At 32.9% G+C, this 27,296-nt stretch overlaps 1 protein-coding gene across 5 annotated transcripts; it reads right to left on the bottom strand.

Annotated features, from left to right (window-relative positions):
- Positions 1–356: 356 nt before the first annotated feature.
- LOC123712720 (protein 5NUC-like) lies at positions 357–27,194 on the bottom strand. 5 transcript variants are annotated; one of them, XM_045665934.1, is made up of 4 exons: positions 27,104–27,194; positions 13,426–13,652; positions 11,553–11,706; positions 357–2,823 (listed from the first exon to the last, which is right to left on the bottom strand). In XM_045665934.1, the coding sequence occupies exons 1-4, from the start codon at positions 27,104–27,106 to the stop codon at positions 1,390–1,392; spliced, it is 1,818 nt and encodes a 605-aa protein (XP_045521890.1). In that variant the 5' UTR covers positions 27,107–27,194; the 3' UTR covers positions 357–1,389. The 5 variants fall into 5 exon arrangements, with proteins under 5 accessions (XP_045521890.1, XP_045521891.1, XP_045521892.1 ...); XM_045665935.1 differs by having other exon boundaries at positions 13,426–13,643; positions 27,104–27,190; XM_045665936.1 differs by lacking the exon at positions 357–2,823 and adding an exon at positions 2,930–4,475.
- Positions 27,195–27,296: the final 102 nt, after the last annotated feature.

Genomic DNA, 27,296 nt, shown 5'->3' with positions numbered 1-27,296 from the left:
AAAAAATCAATATTTTTTAATTATGGGTTTTTCTCAGATTACTCTTAATAGCTTATAACACTATTTGTCATACTCTCAAATACCCCATTGGATATTGCTATCTCAAACGATAGATTGCGCTAGTCGATTAAAGGTGGTTGATTATAATATCGTTTAATACAACATTTTTTCCCTTTCTTTGCCTGCACGGCTTGTGCGTCAGCCATGCAAAAAAGTGGAAGGAAGTGTGTTATTAGATTTATTTCATTGGTTTGGAAATTGGATCGGAATTATGAAAAGGATCAGATAAATTAGGTATATAATAAGTACATAAATGATTATAATTTTATATTCTTATGAAAAATGAAATTGGCTAAAATTGGCTATATACATCAATATTTATATTAGATGGAAGGATAGAGATTGAAGTAGGAAAAGGAATTTTAATGGACAAAAGCGAGGAAATAAAAGCGGGACGGTCATGTTAAGGAAAGACAAAGAATATATGATAAAATTACCAACGTCATTGCCACAGTGACATATATCGTTAGGTAAAAGGTTAAGCCTTGCCAAATGCAAGGGAATGCATGCATGGCCCAGCCTCATTAATACAACATGAATAACTTTAAACTTTGGGTTTATTTTTATTAAGCTGAGAAATGTCTTAATTATATCTATAATTTAATAAACATAGTTTGTTAAATATAACTACTACTGCTGATAACCAAATTAAACGCAGAAGTTTATTCGGTTAGGTTTAGAAACTAGGCAGAACCGTAGAAAGAGGTGAATGAGAGATGTATTAAGAATTGAACCATAGACAAGCATCATCATGCTTCAATAGCTCTTAAAGCTGTAAAGCTTAAAACTTAAGTCACTATGTGTATTTATATTTCGTTTTACGAATGTTAAGATTTCACATTAAAGATTAAATAGATTTTATTTACGCGTATAGCACTTTAAAATTAGTGTTTAAAAAAAGAGTGAACCAAACTAAAACCTTCTCCGACAAAAACACCCTTTGTCGCTATTCCTCTCTTCGAAGGCACTCTCCTTAAAGCCTCGGCTAGCATGGGGATACTGGGCGTTGACATATCGAATGACGTTCGGTTTCGCGGTCATTCGGAAGGAAAGGCTATGTTAGCCTCGCGCACCACCACTATGTACAACCAGTGGAAGTATTTCAAATAGAGCGTACCATTTCATAAAGGCCGGCAACGCACTTGCGAGCGTCCTGGCAATGTGAGTGTACACGGGCGGCGGTATCACTTAACTTTAGGAGAGCCTCCTGCTCGTTTGCCTCCTGTTACATAAAAAAAATTAAATATGAAAGTGAATCTATTACTATTCTACGCATTTGTAGTCCTTAAAATATGTGTAAATTTTATCTATTAATGCCTAAGGTTCACTTCATTTATATAAAAAAAAGGTGACACGTACAAATAACATAGCAATTAATAAAGAGTCGAGATAAATTGCCTTCCCACTCGATGGAGAGAATTTGTCAATTATGGATACATCATTTACAAAATCTTGAACTTTATCTTCATTTAATAATGTTATGCGTTTATCTACTTGTGTATTTATAGGGCTATAAATTGCCAAATAATCTAAAACACAAGTCACTTCATTGAAGGAAACAAATTCTTTCTCCAAATTCTCAAACATAGAATAACCGTCTCCGCCATCAGCTAAAAATGCTGACATAAGAATATTGTATTTTAAATCATTACGTACGTCTATTAATTTACTACATCCAATACACATAGCCTTTGCACCTACAACTCTATGACCCGGTATTTTTTCTAGATCATAGGTGACTTCCATTCCAGACATTTGTAAAAATTGTCCTGGTGTATCAATTTTTCTCCATAAGTCGACTGAATGTTCTAGCGCTTGCAACAATACGCTTCCATTCATTTTAACTATACAAAGTGTATCTGAAAACGGTATTACGGTTATCCAATCTCCTCTGGTGAGATTGTAGGGTTTTTTAGGTTGATCTAGAGACGTTCTGATTCTTCCTCCTTGAACTAATGCAATATTTACTTGTGAAAATTCCACATAATGCCTTTTTGTATAATTAAGCATAGTATCACAAATAAAATCTCCTAAGTTACACTCATACAATCTGCAAGTGTCTCCTTGTAAGAACGTCATGGAAGTTCCTACAATTACATTATTAATACGATCAATATCAGTATGATATTTGTTGACTATCTGTAAAACTTCCGGATCTTGTGGAATTCCTTCATTCAATAGAATGGGTTTACCATCAAAGTCCATAATATCTCCATTCTCATTAAATTTTAGAAACAAACTACCCATATATTTTGTGTAAGCGTATGCTTGCACAACAAGGACCTTTCTCCCTGATTTTTGCATGACTATTGTTGGGTATGGACCCTGTACAAATTCAGGAATTTCTGTAGTATTAACATTTGATAAAAACGTATTCGAGTGTCCACCTATTACCAAATCAATATCTTCAACTTCAGTAGCTATTTCCAAGTCTTTGATAAAGCCAGAGTGCCCCAAAGCGATTATAATTTCAATTCCGTTTTGTTTTAATTTCTTAACTTCCCTTCGTATTGACGTTATTTCATCTTCATAATCAACTTTAGTTTTTGGTGCTAGAAACTTTGTTTCTGGCGTAAGATATCCAACAATACCAATATTGACGCCTTTTTTATTCAGTATAATAGATTTATATAAATTAGTTTCTTCTTTTAGTTCTGGTACATTATCTAACAGTAGGTTTGCAGCTAAAACGGGCGATGTTAAGTTTTTAATGAACGGTACCAATCCAGCCACAGCTTCGTCAAATTCGTGATTTCCCAGCGACTGGAAGAAAACATTTACTAACTTTACTAAAGGTGTTTGAGTAAAGCATAATCAAGTTTTAAATGTTTTTTTAAAAATATTTATGGAAATGAAAATCCAGTACATAGTAACATTTTTATTTTATAAATAACAATATAATTTTAATAATGAATACAAATATTATGGCATTATATTAATTAGGTTCTTAATGCTAATTAATACTGATATAAAGGGTATTGGGGGTTATTTAGGAAAAAAATTATCACTAAATGTTATCACCCTCATAAAATATGCAATGTTGCTGTTATTACAATTGCAATATACATTATACTTGGTCTTAATACGTAAGAACTATCTGTTGCTGAATTTTGCCTCAGAATTACTCGCCCTTCAATTTCGGGCCAAACTGGGCTGTGTTGTTTAATATATAAACTTGTAGCATCAAATTCTCCATAAGTTAACGATCGTACTGGTAAACCTGTGAACATACTATAACCATCACCGCCGTTAAAAATGAAATTAGGCATTATCACATTGTATTCTTCGTTTTCAGTGACATCTGAGTACAAAGGTATCGAACAATTCCAACATCTTGCCATTACGTTTATAACTTTTGAACCTATTGGCTTATCTAGATTATACATAACCTTTAAACCAGACACCTGGAGGAATTCTCCAGGAGGATCTAAGTCACTTAGATTTGCAATTGCATGTTCGAGCATTTGTTTTAATATAGTTCCAGTCATTTTTACAACTACCAAAATTCCTTCAAATGGTAATACTGCTATTAGATCTCCCTTCGTTATGGTGGTTGGAATTTTCGTAACAGAAATAGAAGACCGTATTCCTCCACCTTGAATGACAGCAATTGGTGCATCTGTCCAGTGTTCTCCATTATAATCCATAGCATACGTGTATACCATAGCATCGGCGATCAAATTACCGAGATTACATTCTGTGTGTTGGCAACTTAAGCCATCTAAAACTACTGATGTGTTACCAATAACTTCTTCTGTATAATTTAAAACTTTTTCCTTGTATTGATTTATAATATTTAACACCTCCGGGTCTTGCGGTATAGAATTATCTAAAAGTATTGGATTTCCGTCTGCTCTCAAAAGCTCTCCTTTAGAGTTGAAAACCATATGCAGTTTTCCCAAATATTTTGTGTAGGCATATGCTTGCACCACCGGCACTTGTTTTCCAGAGGTCTGAGTAACGTAAGTTGGATATGGCCCGATAATTTTCTCAGAGTCTGGACTCGTTCCATTCCAAAGAAATGTATTTGTATGACCACCTATAACTAAGCTAAGCCCATCTACTTTTTTTGCTATTTCTAAATCCTTTAAATATCCTGAATGTCCTAAAGCAATTATTATTTTCACACCATCTTCTTTCAAGTTATTCACCTCTCTTTGAAGAGCTATAGTTTCTTCAATATACTCTACATCATTCGGTAAAACTAAATGTTTTGTTTCGGGTGTGAGATATCCTATAACTCCGATAGGAGTCCCAGATATGTTAAAAACAATAGAGTTTCTTAAATTGACTTCTTTTTCTAGCTCTGGAACTTTGGTTAGTATCAAGTTAGCGGCTAATACGGGTGATTTCAAATTTTTGATGAACGGTGTTAGTCCATTGACTCCCTGATCAAACTCGTGGTTTCCAAGGGACTGTAACAAAAGACAATATATTTCTGGGGCATCCCAATATTAGTTATTTTTTTATATATTGCTAATAAATATCTTGTAAGGTGTTACGTACACTAACAATAACGAATCATTCACCCTGCATATAAAAGCAACGTGCATAATATGGATTGTGTGTATTGTACAGTTTATTTCTAGTTATGTATTAACAATAAAAGTGCATGAATGTTTTGATCCATTTAATTCATATAATTACGTCATCAGTATAACAAAATAATAACACAAATTAATAGCAACTGAAAGATCTACGTATAAGGTATTTTACTACAAATTGTTTATTAAAGCTAAATAGAATAGCTAAAGCTATTTAAAAAAATCATCACAGTTTGATATTTTTCATATCGTTCGTTTTTATCACATTTTAATCTAATGTTTCATGACTCCGTATATTTGTTCACGTTTATTGCTTGAAAATAAATAATGAATATTTAAATTACCTAACGTGAAATACTTGGGAACCCTAAATTATTAGCATACAACCTATAGCCGATAATATGGTAAACTCTGATAAAGAATTAGTATGACCCAAACTTAAGGCTTTCTCGTTATAAATAATAATGCGGCCTTCAATTGCTGGATACACAGGACTAGTTTTATTTACATAATCAGTAGTAGCTCCCAATTCGTTAAATTTTAAATGAACAATTGGTTTGCCAATAAATATCGAATATCCATCGCCACCCATAGACAAAAATCCATTTATAAGAACATTATAAGATCTCGCATCATTGAGAGGTGAATAAACTGGTATTTCACAATCTCCACACAATATTAGAGCTTTTGATACTCTATTTCCAGGGTTTCTACTAAAATCATATTCTATTCGCATTCCGGAAACTTGCAGAAATTGTCCAGGAGCACGTATAGTATTGTATGCAGCAACAGAGTGTTCTAACATTTTACGAAGTTCATAACCATGTAATGACACTTTGACAACTTTATCATCAAAGGGCATAACAGTGAGCAAGTCACCCCACGTTATGTTACTGATTTTATTAACATGACTAATAGAAGCTCGAATACCGCCTCCTTGAGTAATAGCAATAGGCGTATCTGTCCAACCGGGTCCTGTATACTCAGAGGCATATTTCTGCACTATTGCATCTGTAATCATATTACCTAAATTACACTCCCTTAAACGGCATGAGTGGCCATCGAGAAAAACTGAGGTGCTACCAACTACCACATCCGTAAGTTTTAATATTGAATCGCGATACTTGTGAACAATCGCTAGAAGTTCAAGATCTTCCGGAATGCTACTATTTAACAAAATTGGATTAGTTTCTTCAATTGATTTGATTTCTCCTTGCATATCAAACGTTAGTTGCAAGTATCCTATATATTTCGTGTAAGCATAAGCTTGTACTACAGGAACACTTCTTCCGGAATCTTGTTTAACAATCATTGGATAAGGACCTTGTACCTTTTCGATATCAGGACTAGGACCGTTCCAGAGAAAAGTATTTGTATGTCCACCGATTACCAAATCGATATCCTCGACTACTTTCGCTATTTCTAAATCTTTTACAAAACCTGAATGTCCTAAAGCAATGAAAATTTGTACTCCTTCATTTTGAAGTCTTTTGACTTCTGCTCTTATAGCAATTACCTCATCTATATAGGTTACATTATTTCTTACAGCTAAGACTTTTGTATCAGGCGTTAAATAACCAATAACCGCAACTTTAACTTTGTTGATATCAAATACAACCGAGTTCTTTAAATTAACTTCTGATTTTAGAATCGGTTCGTCATCCAGAATCAGATTAGAAGCAAGATTAGGGCAGGATAAGTTGGCAATAAATGGTGCCAAACCGTTTATTCCATTATCGAATTCGTGATTTCCCAGCGACTGCAACAAAAAATATACGCACCAAATTAAACAGTACCTACCTATCAGTTTTTTTTTATATTCTCGCTATATTTATATTGTGTAAGGCAAACATGCATAGATTATTTATCTAAATTATTAATATAATTATTCTCATGCATAGTATAGCAATTATAGCGAAAATAATAGTTATTAATAGAAAATATCATAATATTCTTTTATTTTTAATAATAAAAATAATTCAGCATTATTATCTAAAGTATATTAGCAGAGAGAAAAGAAAAGAAAGACATATGAGTGTTAAACATATTATTAATATATAAAGATTTTTAGATATTACATAATTAGGCAATTAAATTCTTTACTATAATGGCGACTAGAAGGAATGTTGTTGCCTTTATTACATGAGCAGACCCCGGCACAGAATCAGTGTTTAGAAGCGTAATACGATCTGATATTTCTGGATATACAGGATTTCTTAGTTTAATAAATTCCGATACACAGTGAACTTCATCATAATTGAGATTTGTCTTTGACAAGTTTACGAACATTGAATAACCAAATTCCCCGTTAGCTAGAGAGGATGGCATTATAATTTTGTAATCCCTTGTATCTTCAATTATATAAAATACGGGAACTGTACATCTACAACAGCGGACTAGTACATTAACAACCCTAGAGCCAGGTTCGTTATGAAAATTGTATGTAACTTGTATACCGGAAAATTGAAGGAATCTGTCTGATCCCGAAGTTGTATAACTCGAGACTGAATGTTCGAGAGCCTCCATTATAATTTTTCCATTCACATTAACTACTACTAAGTTGTTTGTCGCAGGGAGAGCTGATAGCAAATCATTTCTCGTGACATCACCTGGCCTCTGCGCGGGTGCAATCTTACCATTTAAAGCACCTCCATGAATTATAGCTATTGGAGCATCGGTCCATCTCCAATCAGCTTGATAATTAACTGAGTATTGCAGTATAACGGAATCTGTCACTAAATTGCCAAAATTACATTCTTCTTTCTTACAAGAAGATGCATCTAAAACAACTGCTGTCTTACCTAAAATTTCTGAACTAGACTTTAAACTAGTTCTTAGTGTTTCTACCATACGTTCAGCTTCAAGATCTTGAGGAATTGAATTATCAAGTACAATGTAATTGGCATCGCAATTAATTAATTCTCCATTACGATCAAATTTAGCGAAAATCTTTCCTAAGTATTTGGAATAGTCATATGCTTTTATTACTGGTACGCGTTTTCCCGATTTCTGTGTTATTATCACAATGTTTTGTGGGTCGTCCTTTCCACTCTTTAGTGTCGTACCATTGGTGTAAAAAATATTTTGATTGCCTGCTATTACTAAATCGACACCTTGTACTTCTTTTGCTACATCTAAATCTTTGTGTGAAGATTGTCCTAAGGCAATAATTATGTCAACGTTTTGTTCTTTTAGATTAGCCACTTCTTCTGTAAGGGCAAGAACTTCGTCGATATATTCAATGTTGCCGGCGCTGTCTAAAATGGACAAGGAAGGGGTCAGATAACCAACAATACCGACGAGGACATTGTTTATTTTAAGTACTACAGATTTTTTAATTTTTTCGTTTGCTTCAGGAGTGTTAACGATTACATTTGAAGCAATAACAACGGAGTTTAAGCTTTGCATCAGAGGAGAGAGGCCTATCTTGTCCGTATCGAATTCGTGGTTTCCGAGAGACTGAAAGAAAAATTAAATATGTTATACACAGTAGTACACTACAACTATTAAGGTAAGATATAAGTTAGTTTATTTTACCACCCACCACATTAAGAAGCAAGCACAAAACCTTCACCACTTTAGTATAGTTAGTTTAGGAATGTATTATTTTTCGTGTATTGTGTTAATAGAAACACTTGGAATGATGTGTTAGCATTAATGTCTAAGTAAAAAATAAACTTACATTTGAATTTTCATTATTCCTTGATAGATGATATAACTATTGATCAGTTAGAGTTTAGATCATAATTATAACAGTATAACGAACACAACGTACGTTCTAATTAAATTAATAATAGACGTATTAAAACAAAATATCTATAAAAATAACTTTAAAATTACGATAAAGTTAAACATATATTTCATCGTAACCAACCAGTGTCTCAAAGAAATCATCGATTTCGATCTTCATACATAATTGCATGTTTATACTGTAATTTCACATTGTGTAACGCATGCAACAATTAGAGTAGTTATTGATTTTCTATACATAAGTACGTATATACGAGAGTAATAAATATAGCTCAACCGAGCCGTGTCCGATAGAAAATTTTCACTGCTATGAAAATGTCATTTCATTTGGTGATTGATTTAACCAGCCTTTGTGTTTCGGGATTCGTTTTGATGTGACAATGGATGTACAAGTGGCGCTTTCAGCTAATAATTTGGCACGCACATGGCTGATACACGGTTTTGTGCTGCACATCAAAACTCCTTCAAATCATATCAAATCAAATCTACATCTTACTTTGCGCTCAGTTTCGAGTTTTGGACTAAGACTCGTATAAATTTCATTCATTGATTTTTAAGCAGCCTTTAATGTTAGTAACTGTTTATTGTCGTGCTGTTGCCGATGTGACGTGATGTAGGCACTGCCTGGCTTCAATAATTACGTAATTTCAAAGAAAAGGAAAACGCAATGCCCTTTGACTGAAAATATTCCCGATTTGAATGGCTGTATATTGTCTCTTATAGGGTAAGGTAATATGACTTTACAATAATACACTCTGCGACTTAAAACACAATCAATTATCATTATGAACGCTCATGGAACATCCGTACAATAAAATGTAATTGTTTGTAAAGTAAATATGTCTTTTATACCTATTATATATTACTAGTTTTAGTTTTTTAGCCTTATACAGTAAACCTATTAGATACTTAGAAAAACTTCGAATTAAAATTAAATATTCAAGGATATTTTATAATTTAAACTTAACTTAAAACAGAAATATCAGACAAGTTGGATACTGATAACGTCAAGAATATATAATAACAAACACATCATTATGTAAAACATTGTTTAACTACTGTTTGTTATGTAAATTACTTGGAAAATCAGTCTCAGAAATGTGATATGACACATCTAGAACATAACTCTTGATGTTGATTTAGTTTAAAGTAACATAATTAAATTGTATTCGTAACATTGCGGTAATTTATTTGGATCATTGTATTACTATAGTTAAAATTATAAGATACTTGACTACATCGTTTATATTGACGATGTAATCTTATTATTTCAGGGGAAGAATACCAACGCGCGGTTTAGGTCAAGAGGGGATCTAGGGCAGAGTATCGCTGTATCATCCTATTTTAATTGATATTATTATCTAATAGTAATATTAATATAGAACCGATCCGTTTTTTTCTAGTTTAGTGCAACTCGTAAACGTGTATCAGGTCTTATTCATAAACTGTGTGAAATGAATTCAGAGTGCACCCTTGGTCACCCATGGTTATCAAAGTAATTCTAAAATTAACATTGTCTTTGTTGGAAATTACTAATTTGTTGTGTATCGAGTTGATTTATCGATGCGAAAGTAAGTCTAACATAACATTCAGCTGTGAATATCTTAATTACCCAACTACCAATAGAACTTATTTGATTTAAAAATGGAATACCAATTCGAATTTCCTAAATACCTAGCCCTGTAGCCAGCACTGTAAACACATTACGTAAACATGACAACACAAGAAGCACGTCACAGCTTACGCCTCCACAAAGCAACCACAATTCCATCCTACATCTTAGCCACAGAGCGTAACGAATAGTTTGAACTTGAGCTAATAAGCGAACTTCGTACGAGTTTCGCAAATGTTTAAAATTTCGTAAAAATATTTTAATAGAGAAACCTATATAAAAAATATTAATTGACCGCGAATTTAATCTTGTTATGTCGGCCGTAACATGATATAGCCTGAAGCTTTTCGTTATACGGATTATACAACCCAAAAATAATAATGTAAACCAGTAATTTCTGAGCGTTCAACAAATTTTGTTTTTAAACTTTACATTTCAGGATTTCATATCTATCATATATATTTTCATATCTGCAATGTATGTCCTAATTTCATATAAATTAGTTGGACAATAAATCTCCTTTAGTGATGTATTCGTATGATGTTTACGTGAAAACTTAACTCCCTAATAAATATTTTTTTGTAATGAATAAACTCAATATGTTGTATGGCACAATATATTATAATAATAAAAATATTAGCCGTGGTAATAAATTGATTTTAAAAGTTAATTAGAAGTCTAATTAATAACTTAATTAGATTTCTAATTAAATTTTGTTACCTTGAAAATAGATTGTAATATATTGAAATAACAAACATTTGTAAACTGGAACAAAAACCTATAGATCCACGTTTAAGAAAAATGAGTACAGACCACCTCAATGCAGTACTTTGGGCCCACTGCTTTTCTAACATACATAAATGACCTCCCAGATGCTATACACCATAACTGAATACTCTTTGCTGATGACACTGGACTTAAATAGTAAAAACGAACAAGATTTAAAAATAACTTGTTAAATTAAATTGTATATGTCGTAATCGTATTACGAAAAAATATACACCTTATTGTTTTTAAAATACGCAATATATTTTCTGTAAAATATGGCTTGTTTAAGAAAAAAATACAACTGTACAAAGTATATGTATATATTTTACATTTTTTTTTTCTGTATATTGCGTGTGGACAGCACAGTATGTGGACGTGTGTTATTTATTTCTATTATTATTTGCACACAAGAAAGGTGCAATGTTATGAGCTACTAGTACTCTACTAACATCTACTAATACCCTTTTATTTTTAATAAAAGTTGATGTGATAACATTCTGCATAAGTTATTTTAATTAGATTTATCATTTTTTGAGTTCCATTAATGGCGTCTCTCTTGTTTTGTATTACGGTGTAATTTACAATGCATTAAATGTTTAAGTAATGTTGCTAGAGTTTTTGTTCGAACTCCAGCTGCTTGGTCCCGCTAAAAACGGACATACACAAACAAGAAACCAAATAGAAAAATCTCACGAATATATCCGTGTTTTAACAAAATCTATTCAAGCATTGGACACGAATCACCGACGTCATTACGTCTTGCTCAAAACAGAATAAAGTAATAAAGACACATATATTACTTGCGGACGTATACTTACAACAGCGTCAGGTTGCAAAGCGTTAAGAAACTCAGCCGCTATCGTCCACTTGTAAATAGTAAACCAGGCGGTGCCTGTGTAAGTGTCTCCAGCATTGAGGTACAGGACAGGTGGACCTTCACCAGATTCAGCAGCCTTACGAGCCTCTTTCACACTGGAATAATATATTTGTGGGTGAAATTTAAAGAGCTGGAAGTAACCTATTTTAATGTTTAATCAAAGAAAATATGCATTATGAGCAATAGGTACTAAATTGAAAATCTATTTGTAACCTCATATTTTAATGATTCAGAAACGAGAGTCTACTAAGGCACTATGAATGCCGTAAAGTAGTCACTGTCAAGTCTCGTTTTTGAAACGTAGGATACGTTTCATGGATATGGCAATATTCACTGTCAAAATTTAGTGGTAAGTATGAAAAATTCAGTTGGCAGAGTAAAGGCCCTTACAAGTTTTTACTTGCTGGACCTATCAATTCAAAACCCTTACAGGCCTTACCCTTACATCAGCCAGCCAGAAATGGAGAGTGCGACTGATGAAGAATGATATGTATATGTATGACAAATTAAATTCGTTATAGACAAAGGGAAGACATAATTAGAAGTCTCAAATCTTACCGTTCCAGTACTAGACTAATATTATAAATAGATTTCTATGTTTGTAATAAATCTGTACCTACTGAAATGACATCTATTATTCTCTACTGATATTAGACCAGTTCAAATAGTATAATTTAGTGATTTTTTAATATTTGTCTTTCAACGCGAAGTACACTTGTAAAACGTCAAAGCTTATAAAAAGCAGTTAAAAGACTTGTTAATTTTACGGTTTGCGATGTCATTACCATATTAGATGTGTGTCAATGTGCGCATACTTTAAACGTGTATCTTTTTATAATCAACACATACAATAAATATCAATACTTATCAACCAGAATTGTTGTTCCGAGAATCGAAGCGAGGACCGCGTAATACAATATTTATATTCAATTATGGTTTTTCAAGCCTTTACTATTATAAACATGCAGATTTATGCGTGTTTTTAAAAGATTTTTTTATTTTCTTGATTTCATGATATTTTTATTATATCGTTAAATTACAATAACTTCCGATTTCGATAAAACATCTGCTGACTGAGTTTTTAATTACAGTTTACTGATTTAATCAATTTATGTATTTAAAATATCACTTATATTTACTAATAATAAATTAATTACTCAGATTAACAGAAACCCTTAATATTATTGGTAAAGAATCATTAATAAAAAAACTAATCAGAGTGGCGCTACAACCTTTTTAGGGCCTCAGATTTCCGTATGTGTTTCATGATCAATCTAATAGGTGAGTAGGTGATCAGCCTCCTGTGCCCGACACACACCGTCAACGTTTTTGGTCTAAAGATTTCTCACGATGTTTTCCATCAACGTTCCGTGCGAATGTTAAATGGCTGATGGATCAAACTTACGCCCTCAGGGATGAGAGTTGTACGCTAAAGCAACTAGGCTGACACTGCTCGAATCCTTGATGGATATATAGAATAAATAAGTTTCAAGTTCATGCGCGAACTTTTCTCTCACCGCGGTGAATTTCGCCAAGTAAACGTCAATACATATTAGGCCATGTCCCTACCGATATAAGGAAACAGTAACGTATGTAAGATTTATTATATATGTACAAATTACATAGTATTCACACACATGAGGAATAGGTATTTGTTATTTAATTATAAAATTGTAAATATTTAAGATGGTACAAGCGTTTTTGAGTAAAAATTAATTGTGTTTATAACGAGCTAGTCGTCCTTTGAGAAAATATGCTTGCATCATTGTGGATTGTTTTATAATGAATAAAACTAAATGTAGATATATACTAACATATGGGCAACCCTAGGGAACCCTCCATAGCACTTTCCAGCATCTCTATCAGCAGTAGTACAGGCTCCACTCAACTGTGAAGTCTGCTCAAAGCGAGCGTGCATGTCATTGTTGTGAAGTATCAAGAGTTCGAATGTGCCATCATTACTTGGCGATTTCACGATGCTACTCGATGATAGGGCTATCACGGCGATCACCGTAGTCAGATGCAGGATTGCCTGGAATGACTAGGAAATATAAGTCTTTGAGTGATTTATTATATAAGTATATTATAGACACAGCACAGATGATATCATATACCGCGTTTTAGTCCTTGTAAATTAGGTTTTATATTTTTTTTATGTAACAGGCAGCAAACTTGCAACAGGCTCATCTGATGTTAAGTGATACCGCCACACAGACACTCGTCAGAGTACACATTGTAAGAGGGAGGGAAGTCGAATTGGTAAATAGTTGTTCATTGGCGAAAATCATAGTAAAACTAAAAGCTTTTGAAATTGGATAAAGCTTTTCCACGAAAATAAGCATCAAACAGATACTGAACATTTAATCATTAATTAGGTTGATGAAAATGTAGCAGATTATTAATCAAAGCCTTATAGTTCTTTTATAATAGGATTGGCAGTTGTGTGAAATAAAGCCATGTTAATGTCAGCATTGTTTCATTGTAGCATTGATTTACCTAAGGGCCGATTTACCGCATTATGTACATTATTTACAAATTACACACACGCTATAATAAGTTTAGATGTGTTGTTCTGCTATAATGATAAATAAATCAGAGGCACTAGAACCTTTTTCGGTGTGGGCCTCAGATTTCTGTACCTGTTTCACGATAATTTGTCAATCTAATAGGCAAGTAGGTGATCACCTGCTTACTGTGCCTGATACACGCCATCGACGTTTTGGATCTAAGGCAAGCCGTTTTCCTCACGATTTGAGCGAATGTTAAATGCGCACATATAATGAAAGTTGGTACACAGTCGGGGGTAGGACCGCTGGGATGAGAGTCAAAGGCATAAGCCACTAGGCGAAAACTGCTCTGCCTACCTACAGTTTGTTTCAGCTGAACAGATATATAATGTATTGCTTTTCTTATTTACAAATAACACAAGTGTTGCATATTACCTTGGACAATTAGATTTTAATATTTTCCATACTAAGATGTAAAAAAAGTTATTTAAACTTGCATTTTGTCCATTCTTCCAAACATATCCTCAATCGATCTCAATCTAATTGTATGAGTAGCTCCACAGAGTCATACTTACAGAGCTTTCTTTAAATGTAACAGGGAGCAAACGGGCAGGAGGCTCACCTGATATTTAGTGATACCGCATTCTCACATCGCCAGAACGTTCGCAAGTGCGTTTCCAGCCTTTTAATAATTGGTACGCTATTTTCTTGTAGAACCCTAATTGGTTCTGAAGTATTTTGTAGAACTTGGGTGTTCTTCATGGCCGATACTCAGGGTTATGGCTTTATTATCACTAAACTGTTCAATATTAAAAATCTCTTAACGCTAGCTATTGCTAAGATTATTATGTTAATTTTTTCAAGTATCGTAAGGTGTGGTTACTACATATATGATTATACATTGTGAAATCTCTCAACTCAGATTTAACCAAAATCCCACTCGATTGTTTAAATGTGTCTACAATTTGGTGTAAATAATTAAACTTTAGGTAGAATTTTATGAATCATATTTAAATCACTAAACTGTTTAATATTACATGAATATTTATCGCGCTCACAATTTTTCCAGAGTATTTTACGTCGCGCTAAAACATTTTCCACGCGTCATATTAGGTTAGGTTTAAGAATATCAAGTACAGTGCTTATGCATTTCAAATGCAGCTCTAAAATTGACATGCACAGTTTTGCTTTTAAGCAAAGTTAGTCGTTTCGTAATTCGCCTGGTCACTGGGTGCTGTAGGAACGATTGAGACGTTATAAAATGGTCGAAGTCAACGCCGAGTCGTGCCCAAGACATTTCATTATCATATTCATTGCTCTTGTCAAATCTCGTCTGGTTTCTATTGTCTATGGTATGATTAAGGTGAAATGTTTTTTTACAAATCTGTGAAACCTTATAAAAATATAGTAACGTATTTAAATTGGAATATAAAATGGAATTGGAAATAGATATTACTATAATCTGAAACTGCTAGGAACATCAATTTGAAAGTACAGAACTGTAAGAAGAAGGTATTTTCAACATCAAAAGTGCTTAGTTTAGAATAGATTTTTTACTGGAAATTATTTAAAGTTATATATGCGCAATGAGTCAAATATTACATCAATTATTATCTGTATTTATTAGGTCCTTACATTTGAAATTGGCGTATTGTATGGGAGGAACAAAAAGTCGAATATTTTTAAATATAATATATTTAATTAATCAAAGTACAACAACAACAATGGTTCATGTTTTCTGTGCACTTTTGCCATCTCATAGTTAGTTCATTGGTCCTTTTACTAAAAAAAACAGTCGGATGGGAATCAATAAAATCTGTGTAGCCGATTTGGACTGTCCCATCAGAGTTAAATTTTTTCCCTTGCAAGAAGTTGTCCCAATTTCGAAAAAATCCATTTTTCATCACAGGTAATGATTCGGTTTAAAATACCTTCATTATTGTGCCGGTTCAGTAATGTAACGCAGCAGTCGACGCGCGTTTGCCGGTTTGCATCAGTCAATTCGTGAGGTACCTTTCAAGCTTTTTAATCTTCCCAATTTGCTTCAAGTGAATTAAAACAGTTTTATTACTAACACCGCAGCCTGCAGCTAACTCGGACGTGGTTTGCGATGGATCCGCTTCCACAATAGCCTTCAATACTTCATTATCAACTTGGGTCTCAGGCCGTCCACGGGGCTTGTTCTGCAGGTCGAAATTTCCAGAACGAAAACGTTGGAACCAAAAACGAACTGTGTTTTCTTTTGCAACATGACCGCCATACACATCATTCACCCTTCGAGTCGTTTCCGCAGCACTAGTGCCACGGCGGAACTCGTACTCGTAAATAATGCGATACTTTACGTTTTCCATTTTTTTAAATGAGTGACGCAAACAGAAAAAACAGAAGAAAAAAACAAATGAATGACGATCATCGAAACACAAATACATGAGTAAATAGCTGTACAAATTTGAATTTAGAATTCCTTACCAAACAGGAGAACATCGTGATTAAAGTGGCTAGTACGAAATACGCCAATTTCATATGTAAGGACCTAATATAACTAATCAATTGTCGTGTTGGTACGCTCAAGACGAGATTGTGAATGTGAACCCTAGTCTCGCCTAAGTCGCCAATCTTCATTTATTGGCGTAAACTAAGTAAACTGAGTTTGACTTCGAGATTTTGAAACACGGGAGAGTTCATGCTAAGTCTCTTTTCTTAATCTCACCCTAAGTATGACTCTTATGATAGAAACCTTATTATCTATTTTATTGGAATACAATAATGTTAGTCAGTTTTTAAAACAAACCTCTTATTCAATAACTAAAACAGTTATTTGTTAATTTATTATAAAATAAATTGTAGTCGACAAAATATTATTGTTTTATTATGCGCATATTAATATTAATCCAGTACACTTTATCTAAAGAATATCTCATTACCACATTTGATAAGATAAACGCGAAAATAGTGTTTCTCTATCTAATGAAGGCAACAAATAAGTGACTTGTAATAAATACATTTAGGCAGAATTTAATATAATTCATAGCAATTTACCGCTGGTAAAGGTATGGTGTATATTCAGAGGTCTTAGTTCAAATGCACGGTGAAAGAACTACGTTATGGTAGGCACACACGTTTACCTAAAATCATGCGCTACAACTTTTTTAGGTTAGGTTAGATTCTGGGCTTTTTGTATCTATTTCATGACTAAATGTCAATATAAGCCTCCTGTGCATGACACCCTATTTCTGGGTCTAAAGCCGCTTTCCATAGCAAATTTTAAATGCGACAGAAAGAACGTCCATTGGTGCACAGCCGGGGATCGAGCCTCAGGGTTAAGAGTCGTACGCTGTAACCACTAGACCAGCACTGTTTTTTATACACAGGTTTGGTTACGCAATAGATTAAAGCGAACGCGAAATGTATCTAGCTCAGGCCCAATTTGAACGTTAAGGGCCTTCACACGTATTCGTAAAACTTATCAATAATCAAAATCAACTATAAAATAATATTGCACTACAAAAATAGTTCATCCATTACTTGGCTTGAATCTTAATTAAGGTGTAGATTGTCAATCAATTAGATTAGTCGATACTCGATAGCCATGTTCGCTTTGAGCAGGAAAACACAGTCGGAACGAGACGTGCTCGTAAACTATCTCATTTTTATTCTTAAAGTGTATTTTCTTTCGTGACAAGTATATTGTAACCGAAGTTCCATTGACTGCACTGTTCTATGATATATGACTTTTTCATATTTCGAACGCTGTATCAAACTGAATTTGATAATTGATATTTGTTTACCTGACAGTTGACATTTTTTTTATTTATCGTGACTCATGTTCGGATGAAAATTATCAAACTTTGGCTATTAATCGTGGTATTTATATGTCAATTATTAATGGGATTAAAATTATATGTAGATAAAGAAATATATTGTTACAAATTGATTGATTTTGTTACAAACTCTCAATTATTGATTTTAAATTATCAGAGTTAATCGCAGATTTGATATCCACTACGTCATCAATCATACAATACTCGTAACATAGTATATGCCATAAAATTTCTTGTTCTAACCCCGGGCCATAAGGCTGATTTTAGTATATACATGCCAAATATTCCTAACGCAACATAAAAAACTCTACAATTGAAATTTACAAGAACCAAAAATAATATTGTTGTACTTTTATTATTTATAAAACTCAAAATAATTATATGATGATATTTTTATCGTAATACCAGGATTTCATAATTAAGAAAGACATATTTTTCATATTCAATACAAGCAGAAGAGAATAAAAAGGTTGAAGTGCGCGTTGAAGCTAATTTCTGGGAAATGTGACAGAAACTAGGTCACCTAGAAGTCTGGGTAAGACGCATCGATCTTGTCTCCCGGCTGTAGTGTGGGAATCTTAGGAATCAATACACGTAGGTAGAAAACTGTATTGGTCTTCGGATAACGCGAGCACGATATACATTATATTCTGTGCGATTTAGAGTCCAGATTAATGTTATTCTCATTATCACGACTTATATTTCGTTCAGTTTAAGGTTTTAAATTCCTGATTTAGTCAATTGTTATTTAACTAGAAATTACTATACTAAATTTGAAGTCTGAGATAATATCTGAGATAATGTAACTGTAGTCTGACTACAGTTGATTAAAAGCTCGTTATGTATGATGGGATAAATTCGCGTCATTGCATGTTTTATTTTTGTTTAAATATACATTCATTTTTATAATTGGTTTGCGACCTAACTATTTTATACTTTTGATTTAACTAAATTAAAGTGTATGATTTGGGTGTAAGATATGCCGGTTTCTACTTAATAGTAATAAAGTAATTGAGCCGGGTTGGCAACCCACAACATCAGGGTTATGGGTTGCAACAACATGCCTAGGCTATTGCTTTTTGAAATTATAGAAACTGCTTGACCATTGTGAAATGAGCTTTCACTGGGATTACTAAGAAGGTCACATTTCAATTAGTAGTGTTGTATAACCTCAGTTTAGTTTATTTATTATAAAAACACTAAATTTTTTACTTTTACATAACTTTTTAATTTACTTTTACTAAGTTATTTGTAATATTTTCACCTAGGTAACTGCTTAGTAAAGCACGCAAAACGTCATAATATCTTTATATTTGAAATACTTATCATTTATACATTTAACATTTTATTTATCATCAAACCCCTTTTCCTATATTGGATTTTGATAATATTAACTTTTATGGTTAGCGTTAAACACTAACAATTTCTAGGTATAAAATGTTTATCATTTCTGATAATATTCGTAAAAAACTTAATATTATGTATTCTGTTTCAGGGGACAAGATATCAATATGATGTCTAGCATTATAAGATTTGATATTACTGAGATCCTATTAACAGAAAATAAGATATATATCTAGTTTTATATAATTTATATATTCTAAGCACACAACCTTGTACGAAAAAATGGCCTCAAAAATTAAACAATTAGATGGGCGATCGTCTCGTTTCATCGATGACCATGAATTCGATCAATAAAAACTGTAATCGCTGACCGGTTTAGCTGACGTGGCGAGAATTTACAACTTCGACAAAATTGTTACAAAAATGAAACCTCTTATTCTCGCGAATACGAATATAGATAAAATTCGAATTGGAATCAGTGTTTTATTTCAATATATTCGTTATCAAAAAACTATTTAACTGATTAGCGAAAAAAAGTAATTTTTTAAACGTCTGTAGAAATTGATTAGGGGACGGCAAAAAAATCGAATTAACGACTTAACAAGAACTTTGAGATACATATGATTTAACTGCTGATATCAGCTACCGACTTAAAGAGGCTCTCTGTCTAAGTGTATTCGAGTTGAATCTGAATAACAATTCAACTTAAGTTTTGTAGTACAATTTTTTTTATGAATGCATTCATTCATTGCATGTGTACAAGACAAAAACCCCGAATCCGAACATTTATCTTAGATTTTATTGCTATTATTTCGGGGAATTCCAAGTATGACGTCATTATATTTTACTAACTACGACTTTTAGTCTCCTTTTTAAAATTCGAGTTATAGAGTATAAATATGTATTATCAATACTTCGTACGGAATTAACATTTTGTACTGTACTGGACTGTGTATTTAGGGGTTCAGCGGAAGGGAATGGCAATTTTTACTTACTTACTGAGGATTTCGACTTAACGAGGTTCGAGTTAACGAGATTCCACTGTATTTCAATATTATTAATAGAACCGAGTACGTGCAGGGTTTACTCTTCTTCTTTTGTAAGTCTTCTGGGCAAGCTATTGATGTAGATTGAAATCAGAAACGGCGCACTAGCTTGCCTCTAAAGAAAAATATCGTATAATGCAGAACTGATTTCATCAGAAACCTCTAACGGGTCTTAACAGCCACGCGACACTTCACAATTAAGACAATTCTGGCCGAACCTAGTTTAAGTAAAAGACACGGATGGCAGACTAAAGAAATTCTGATATCCTCCTCCGAGAGCGTTAATTTATTTTTTATAAATTTTTCTTTGCACAATATATCCATTTCATACATTACACAAAGCTTATGTCCAAAAGCATAAAGCCTCTCTTCTTTATCAAAACCTATCCTAAATAAACCGAAATTACGCATAAATCGCAAATAGTTTACTTGTTTTCGTTGAGAACAATGTTAAATATTCATATTGTTATTGAAAGTTCGCAGAAACTAATTAAAACGTAATAAAACTCTGAGAAAATTCATTGGAAAGGCCGAGGTTGTAATAAAGTTGTACTATTTTATTTGATTCTTCGAATTTTAAGTAATTCTATTTAAATTTAATTAATTTCTGTAATACGTCCTATTGATGTAACACAAACTCAAAATAACTTTATTCATATAGGTAAACAAGTATACTTATGAACATCAGAAAATAAGTTAAATTAATTGTAAATTTACATTTACTATCAGTTCGCAAGTCAAGAGCGGGCAAGAAGAACTGGCGAGAAACTTTCCGACACGGTTTTTTTATCGCTAAGTTTTGAGTAATACAAATTGTTTGAACTGGAGCAAATTAATATCAAGGATTAGAATCATTTGAATATTCGTTAAATTTATAAAAAGCTCTATTGATTAATTTACGTTTAACGAGGGTTTTGAATTTATTTAGTGATAATTCTCTAATTTCGCTTGGGAGTTTATTGTAAAAACAAATACAATTTCCATATAAGGAGTGGTTTATCTTCTGGCGCCTGATTATCAAACATATAGATCTATCAATACCTCAATTATTCTTACAATAACATTTAATATCTATCAATACCTCAATTATTCTTACAATAACATTTAATTGCTATCAAATACAATGCCAAAGATTGAAACTGACGTTATTTACATATAACTAAATTTTCGGCGAATGGGTTAGGGAACCTACTAGGTTCAATTTGATGCAGATCCTTCAGCAGACGTTTACGCTTACGTAAACGCCCCAGTACTATGGAATGGTGTCTTTTATGAACGTATTGAAAGAAGCAAAATGAGAGATATTATAAGCTCATAAAAAGCTCAGGTATGGACGGTGCATTGTATTAATTTCAACTCCACATGACAATAATGAATACAACATTTTTGCGAAGGCTTTGTCATTACACAAATTGAAATATGAAATGCATAAAAGGCATACGTAATAACAAAATAGGCTTCCCGTAATGCTGTACTGTTTTTAATACAATACCGGATGATACTATAACTTTGGCATGTAGTTTTGTTTTTCATTTGAAAAGTTTAATGCTTGTGACATTGTTTAGATGTTATTGGAATTATTATATATAGGTTTTAATAATTTGCTATTTTATATTTGAAGGGAATATTAATGTTAATAAAATATCAGACAAATCAGTGGCGCTACATTTTTTTAAAATCTGGGCCTCAGATTTCTGTATCTGTCAATTAGAGGCAAGTAGGAGATCAGCCTCCCGTGCCTGACACACGCCGTTGACTTTTTGGGTCTTAGGCGGTTTTCATACGAATAACGATGTTTTCCTCCGTCGATCGAGCGAAAGTTAAATGCGCACATAGAAAGAAAGTTTATTGGTGCACAGCCAACACTTCTCAATACAATAGTGATAATATCAATGTATAAATTAGTTAGTGTACGTCGGCACATACATACATTTTCTCAAAATCCAGTCCATATTTTATTTATTTATCATAGCTTGGGTCGTTAATCAACTTCAGTCGATTTAGGCGGAAGCAGCCCAGGACGAGAAACGCTCGAAGTTTCTACGTTCGGAGGGTAATAGGAGGTATGACCCAAAATGTTGGGTCGCAGATCCAGCTGAGTGATTGAGTGAGTGTGGGTGTTGTCTTAGCACTCAGTCTCGTTTCTGAATTGTCTACTATTTTTATACCAAGGAAATTCGTTCATGCCCCGCAGGCTAGGTTTTCAATCAGGACCCCAGCGGTATAAGCCTTATGGTATCTACATAGTGGACTACTGTCCTTGCCCACCATCTCTCAAAAGGAATTTTACGCTACGCTCTCTCTCTTTCTGCACACTCTTCTGTCTCCTTCTGTAGCATTATTTGCTCGCAGAAGGAGACCAAAGCACTCCACGCTCGCTTCTGAATATTATCAAATACACTAATTATATTTAATTGAAACTTAAGAGTTAATTTTTTGATAATCAAAAATCTACAGATAGCCGAAAAATAATTATAGTAAAAAATTTAAAGCTAAAATACATTGATTTTCTTAATTAAACAAATGATTCTACTAAAGTATTTTCTGTGATTTAATACAAAATTGCAAGATATAATATTGGTCATTCTCCATGCTCTGCTGGAGTTGCTGATAACATGAATTAAATGAGAAATAAAATACAACGTTCGAGGATTTTTCACATACATTTATTGTTCTTGTAATTTTCTACGGCCATTGTGTTCATGTATGTTTATAGATTATAGTTATTACGCGCAATTATTTAGCGTCAGGATAATTTTAACAATAGATTCTCAAATTACATGTACAGATTGCTAGCCAACGATTTTTGTGTCCAAAACATCGCCTTTGAAACGTATTGTACCGTAATAATCCAGTCTGGAGCACATATATAATATAAAATCTATAAATAAAGTCTCTTTCATGTTAAGGAAGAGGTAAGTAAATGAATAAAAAATCTTGCCTTCATGTAGTCATATATAACTAGTCTAGCCATAAATACTGTTACATAAATCCTTTTATTTTTTACAACTTTTTAATTATTTTGAATTTGGAACACGTATATTATTTTAAAAACTTCTTTCGATTTTGCGCCATTTCACATATTTTTTCGTGTTCATTATCATATAACAATATGGACTGGTGTGTAAAAGAAAATAGGATTGCAGTGATCGCCTTGCAGAAAGTGGGTATGGAACCGTGAGTCATATTCCAGACACTTCAAAAGCTCGGTATCAGCAGTAACTTTGTATATTTTACTTTCAACAGATACAACAACACTTCGTCTGTTGAAGATCAGAAAAGATCCGGAAGCCGCGTGCTGTTAGAACTACAAAGGCTGTTAATGCTGTTAAACCTGAATTAGGAAGCAAAAATCTTATCGCGAGAAATAAAGATTTATTTATTTATTCATTTGGGAAACAAACAGATACATCTCTAAAAGTAGAAGTCAGAAAAGAAATATAAACATAAGAATTAAAGCATTGGATATATCCACAAAAAGTTTCACTGATAAAAAAAAGGATATAAAGCAAAACAAAACGTGACATGACAGAGAACAAAATATTTAAGTAGACAATACAAAGTTTATAGATCGGTAGAACGACGACAAAACACATACTAGTAGCCAAAATAAGAAGAAAGGTACAAGGTTTACCACTCGAATAGTTGTTTTAACCTATTCTTAAATGAAGCAGTAGAGGAGTGCGAAAAAAGATCGATATTAGTAGTAGAATCAAAAGTAGAACACATCCTGTGAAGAGGCTCACGGAACCCAATGTTGGTTCTGGGAGTCGGAAGGTTTAAGTTTCTGTACGAGCGTAGAGATCTGGCAGGAATATTGAATCTTATGAGTTCGAGAAGATTTGAGCAAGTTAATTCATGTACGCATATTTTTCTTATAATGACACAATCTATCAAACTACGCCTAGTACTCAAAGAAAGTAAATTATATTTTTTTTAAAGTTCGTTGTATTTAGCCCTACCACCGTTCATGCGACAATTTAAAATACGTAAAAATTTCTTTTGTACAGCGTCCAGTTGTGTGACATATATAGCGTAGTAGGAATTCCAGATTGGACTAGCGTGTTCCAACTGAGACTGCACAAGCGTCTTATAGAGGTGAATATATGTGGTTTTGTCTTTGAAAGGTTTGGTGACACGCGTTATGAAACCCAACATATTAGATTAGATAGATAGATAAAACAAGACCTGAAGCTTGGTGCTTATCGTCGATATACAGGACATACCCTAAATCAATCTTTACAATGAAAGAGAGTGGGTTGATCAAAACGCCTTTTGTCGGGATACGCAGGTGATAAGCACAGAAATACCCTCTTTACAAATAAAACAATTTTCACAATTGAAGAACACTACAATAAGTAAAATGATGAAGTGTACGCACGCTAACAGTTCTAAAAAATCTGCTCAAGTGGTCGGAAAGATACAACTTGGTCATCATCCTACGTCAGTGATAGTTTGGTGGCTCATCTAGCCCAGACCTCTACCCTTTAGACTTCAAATTATGGTCAGTTTTAGAGGACATGGCCTGCACTAAACGACACGGTGACACTGAGTCTCTTAAAAAATCTTTGGAGAAGTGGCGAAATTTCTCTTGGAAACAGTGCGTAAATCCATATGGTGGTCAAACAGATTAAAGGCCGGTATAAAAGCCAATGGTGATCATTTTGAATATAATATTTTTTTTTATATATTAGACCCTTTGAAGGTAAATAATAATAATAAATATTCTAATATAATATTAACTGTGTACAGTTTGTGTTTCCACCACACCACTGTGTATAAGCCAAAAAATGTTCAAAAACTAATCCCTTTTTAATTAGAATATTAAAAAAACAAAAAGTAACTATTTCTTAGAAAATATTAATATATACATATAGAGTACTCGTTACTTAGTTTTTTTTTAAATAAATGATTGCACAGCTTGCGGTTTGGTGATTTTATATTGAAAATAAATATTTTCATTTACAATTTTGGTACGTTGTTTAACTAGGAAACGCAATTTCGAGTCGAGAACGTTAATTCAAGATTGTAATTCTCAATCCCACGAGATCTCGGTTTTTTGGGATCTCGGAATCCCAAATATTTAGTAGTGATTTTGGAATAACTTCTTAAAAAACTAAGAATATCGAGAATGCTGTCTGATAAGAATTATCTTTTGTCAGTCACTATGTAGCAGCTAAAAATGTCTTTTCAGAGTCAAATCTGGTTGGCAACAGCGTGAGTGTCGACCAGATTTGACTCTGAACCCCTTACTCCCCGATACTCATATGGATTCGTCTTTATTTAATGACTGACTCTCATCTTTCTTTCTCACAGAAAGACGTAAAGGACTGGTTTCAAATTATATATATAAACTGTGTAACTTGACGTGGCAGACTCTCGCTGACCATTGCTATATAGAACTTCAAATGTCGAGTTATAAAATTTCCATATGTTAAAGATGTGAATATAGGCAAGACACATTTTGGCTCAGAGGTATGTGCGTATTAGTACATATTTGCACATGTTTATAATTTATATATCAATTTGCATATCTCTTATATGTACTTAATTTGGTACATATAAGTATGTCACCACATATCGTGTCTAGATCATTTCGTTCTAATTAATTCATTACCTTGATGTCAATTTAAATTAAGCGGCAATTTCTATGAAAACAATTAATTGTTTTAATTAATTTTGTATGTACTCGAATAAGGAGAATTTAACCTATCTTTAACACAAGTCTTGATGGATAAATTTGTACTTTTTTCTGAACGAATTTTATAGTTTTTAATTACAATTTTTACAACGTAACGACTCTACTGCTAAGATGTCTCAAATGCAGGGGAAATCGAATGATATTATAATAGAATAATTATGTACTTAAAGTCTAAGTTAAAAATATTTTGCTCTGTCAGGCGGGAGAAACAACACTTGACCATAATAAAAATAACAAGCTGTTTTGGCGGGAAATCCACTCATAGATAACAAAAAGCATTGTGTGGGTGAAGTTAGCAGGTATATTCGAATCACTATTCATTCAAAGAAGTGTTGTCAATGGTTGACTTCACTATTGAATTTTTTGTTTATCGTTAAAAGATAGTCTATTGTTTTAAAAATCCTTGATGTTTTGAATAATTTAGATATTCTTCGGTGTTTAATAATTTTTATTTCTATGTATACGTTATAGAACTAGAATAGAATTTGCATAATATGTACAAAATCATTTGATATTGAAATGAGTGACGCATGTTATTATGAAAACAATTCTTTTGGCAGAATTTGAAAAACGAACTTGGCACGATAATAGTTACCTGTTCCAACGTACCCTTGCAGTTCTCAGAATATTGGGACATTACCACCAAAACAGTTTGGTTCGTAGTTTTTACCGTGTGTTTAAATATATTGTCTACATTTATGAAGTCATGTTATATGATTCGACCACTTTATATAATAACTGTTTTGCTGAGCGAAACAAATACTCGTTTGAAGAAATATTTAACGTGACGAAATTGTATGAAATTATTGTTATCTTTAATATGTATGGGTTATGATTATTATTATCTAAATTGTATTAAACGCGTTTTTAAAACATGCGTTGGACTTTGGTGTTTGTAGTTTTTTTAATTTTCCTACACTAGAGGTTTCGTTACAAACATTTTTAACAATCTCTAGACTTTACGGAAAGGTATTTTAAAAGCATTAACCTTCAATACAACGCCTGAAATATACATACATTTATATAGTAATGTTATGTAACATGTATTTCGAGAACTGAATATGATAACTTACCATTACTTTTCGCTGCACACAGTGTGGCCACAATTAATTAAAAGAAAAATGATAAACGTCTGCCCTGATTGGCGGCCGGCACGCGACTGCCGGTGTTTCAGGTAACTTGCTATGAAAATAAGTGCGCATGCGCATCTGATAATATTGATAAAGATTTTTATGATTTGGCAGGCGAATACAAATGATTCAATAA

Source organism: Pieris brassicae, chromosome 8, assembly GCF_905147105.1.
Source record: "Pieris brassicae chromosome 8, ilPieBrab1.1, whole genome shotgun sequence".
NCBI lineage: Eukaryota > Metazoa > Arthropoda > Insecta > Lepidoptera > Pieridae > Pieris > Pieris brassicae.
The sequence above is the reverse complement of the archived record's forward strand: the minus strand, read 5'-3'. Positions and strand labels throughout refer to the sequence as shown.